The sequence below is a fragment of the Atta colombica genome, unplaced genomic scaffold (assembly GCF_001594045.1).
Source record: "Atta colombica isolate Treedump-2 unplaced genomic scaffold, Acol1.0 scaffold7, whole genome shotgun sequence".
In the NCBI taxonomy this organism is placed as follows: Eukaryota; Metazoa; Arthropoda; class Insecta; order Hymenoptera; family Formicidae; genus Atta; species Atta colombica.
Genome location: NW_017259561.1, coordinates 1,566,164 through 1,569,590, shown reverse-complemented (window position 1 = coordinate 1,569,590; position 3,427 = coordinate 1,566,164). Strand labels below are relative to the sequence as shown.

Genomic DNA, 3,427 nt, shown 5'->3' with positions numbered 1-3,427 from the left:
ATTTATTTATATAATATTCTGCATTAAAAAGACAAAAAGTCTTATTTTACGTTATATAAATAAATGAGATCAATTTGATTGATTTATTTTAATAAACAATTGTAATTTTAATTTGAAGCCAAACACAAGTCTAGACGTGAATATGTGTGCGATAAATTTCTGATAAAATATTATTTAATTTTTTAATTTTTAAACATTACTCGATTTTTTAATTTTTTTTTTTCGCTTTTGCAGTATATTTTGCCTCTTTATATGCTTATATCAACGAAGTTATATTTAAAATCATTATGCTTATATTCAAATAATTTTTTAAATTTCAATACAAAAAAAACACAAGATAATTTTATACCTTTCATGACCCTGAGCCAATCGCACTAACATTGTCAAACCCAGCCTGGTTTTGTGCCGTTTCGCGTGTCCGTCATGCCCGTTCTCACTTCCGTTCTCGTTCCAATGCTGCATCCCGAAAGCATCATCCGAGTCCGCTCGACCGAGAGAAGTCGAGACCGCTCTTAACCATCTTCTGCGCAAACTGCTGAGGCTGCCGAGTCCGGATGATCCGTTACTCTCCAACGATTGCGAACCTAGATCAGCATCGCGTAAGCTACGATGCACTTCCGACAATCATTCTAATCATTGGCATAAACTTACTGCCTGTCGGCGGAGCTATGTCTATGTCCCAGCCGCTGCCAATACTTGAGCACGTCGAACTCTTTCGCGGACCCACGTGCGAATCGTTACTTGACAAATTGCCAGAACTCGGCCGGGATTCTGCAATGGAAACCTAATCAGGATTTATTCTGACGCTTTGAGAATTCTTCCAAGAGATATTTATCATATTTGATTTCATTACACTGTAGAACAAAATTCAATCTTTTTTGCTACACAAGTGTGAATAATTATTTCCACTGTATTTTTGTCTGCTAAACACATTGGCAAAAGTTAGCATGTCAAAATTTTAAGAAAAATGAAAAATGAAAAACGTCAAAAGAGATTACATTTTTAGCTTCTTTCACATTCTTTTCCATTTTTTTCAAACTTTGACGTGATAGCCAACTTTTGATAGCCAATAAATTCATATTCAGTATGCAAAAATACATCGAAAATGAAACTATTCATGATGTTACAAAATGATTCCTCAGTGTTATTTTAATTGTCACATCTAAAATTAAATACATTATTGTAAAAAAAAAAATTTATAATATAAACCCAAATATTTTTTCATAAAAAATTAATTTTTCTTATAAGATGTATTTAATAAAGATTTTTTAATAAAGATTTTCGAGAATCTGTTAAAAAAGTTATTAACAAAAAGAGTTAATTTTTACTATACGAAAGTAACAATATCGTTAATATACTTACGAAATGATCGCATACCAGTATTACTGGAAGTAGAATCCATGTGTGTGGACCGTCCTAATCCTTCATCCAAGACTTTTTCACTGTAGTATAATAAAACGATTAATAAAATTAATCAATCAGTAGAAAAGATCATTGAAGAAATAGTTTACCTTGTCTTGCACATGCCATGTTCTGTTGCAGGAAAGATTTTCGTGCACATGATGCACGGAGGAGAATTCATCGAGTGAACCTTTAAATCAAATATATCAATGATATTAAAATACATTTGTAGATATTTCCGAAAATAAAATTTTAAGAATGATTATTTTAGACTTGTACTTTAAATAATGATCCTCTGTACGTCATTGCCACGGTGCCAAACACCATTTCGCTTAGGAGACTCACGTCATCTTCGACAGTTTTATCTCGCTGAAAATTTTAGACATTTCGTTAACATAATATATGTAATATTTGTGGATGGATGTGAGTGTCGATTAAGGCTGTGTTCCGATATACACTGCCAACACTGTAAAGAATTGTTCCGTTATTAGCGTGCTGCAGCAGCATCTAGTTCCACTTCATCAATGACATCGTAAATGATAGCCATATATCCATATTGCCATTGCGACTACTGTAGCTCTCGAATCGAGGTAAGCTATTTACAATGGTTATAATGCAATTTGATATCGAATAAAGAAGCGCAAAAAATATTTATTAGAGCTAGAAACAAACCAGTTCTTCGAAAGAACTACCGCTGCTACTTTTTTGTTCAAAACCTCTAATGCTATTATTAGGCATATTGACTATAGAGGTGCATCGTAAAATTATCAGATACCGGATATTAGATATTTGGTCAAAGAAAAGAATGTGTGACACTAGATATTCGGTCGGATATTCGGGGGCAATTATCCAGCTGGATATTTTCCGGATATCTAATACAAATTCCCCATAATTCTAAAAGAAAAAGAGAAAGCAAGGGAAAAATAGCGATAGTAATTAATCGGCTGTGAAAGGATTGTTTGCAATACAGTTTCAACACTGACATTCAACATTGACATTCAACATTAATTAAAATTTATTAATTTATTAAATTTGTCATGGACAATAACATTTCAGTATTTTCCAATAATAATCTATTTCGATTATCAATATAAACTACCATAATTATGCAAAATCATACTACACAAGATTAGAAAAAAATAGAATTCTAGCATCAATGACGCCAATTTTCAGTATATAAAATTTCAGCCGATTATATATTGCCAAATGTTAATGATATCCAGATAGTATAAAATGGATATTTTTCGGATATCCGGTGTATTCCTAATATTAACATTTTGATTTAATGCATTTATTCTTATAATAAATACGATGTCTGTAGAAGCATACATATTATAACAACAAAAAAATTGTAAAATTTAAGTAATTGTAAATTTAAATTGTAAATTTAATTACTATTATTATTATTATTATTATTATTATTATTGTTGTTGTTGTTGTTGTTATTGTTATTTTTATTATATGATGTTAGATATTATTTAATTAAATTTATGTTTATAATCCATTTAATAAATATAATAATTCAATTTAATAGTTTGATTTGATGGCTTGATTTATTAATATGCAAAACTCGATGATTACCTCGAAATTGTGAGCAGTCCTCATAAAGGGCATCTCGCATTTTCCCTCTGCATTGTTGTTCATCGCAGTGCACACAGTTTCGTTTTTACTTCGATGTTTCTGGACTGTCATCGAATCAAACAGAAGTTTTCTACCGCGCCATTCGCATTCTCGAAATAGCAAAATTCGCACTTGATTCGCTCCAACTTGCAATACGGAATTCCTGTAACTTGATAGAATGCATCGTTTCATTTAAAAGCTTTTTTAGTATACAAGATGTTTAAAAAATAATAAAATAAAAATAAAGTAATAATTACAAATTCTTTCACATATGACTTTTTAAAAATAAAAAATACATCTAATTCATTTACGTCTAAAAGTTTTGAATTATTAAATATAAAAATTGAATTAAAGCAATGAATTATAAATACTGAAAAATACTGAACGAAAGAATAAAGTATTTTTT

At 30.2% G+C, this 3,427-nt stretch overlaps 1 protein-coding gene across 5 annotated transcripts in view; it reads right to left on the bottom strand.

Moving 5' to 3' along the window:
- The window catches only part of LOC108692406 (folliculin-interacting protein 2), an 8,480-nt gene that overhangs the window by 4,072 nt on the left and 981 nt on the right, over nt 1-3,427 (bottom strand). For 3 of the 5 annotated variants that reach the window (XM_018200630.1, XM_018200635.1, XM_018200633.1), the window contains exons 2-7: nt 2,983-3,190; nt 1,681-1,770; nt 1,512-1,591; nt 1,363-1,442; nt 652-771; nt 350-584 (exon numbers count right to left, since the gene is read on the bottom strand). In XM_018200630.1, the coding sequence (XP_018056119.1) occupies nt 350-584; nt 652-771; nt 1,363-1,442; nt 1,512-1,591; nt 1,681-1,770; nt 2,983-3,190 (813 nt within the window). The remainder of the gene's footprint in view (nt 1-349; nt 585-651; nt 772-1,362; nt 1,443-1,511; nt 1,592-1,680; nt 1,771-2,982; nt 3,191-3,427) is intronic. The other 2 variants (XM_018200632.1, XM_018200631.1) reach the window with 2 other exon arrangements.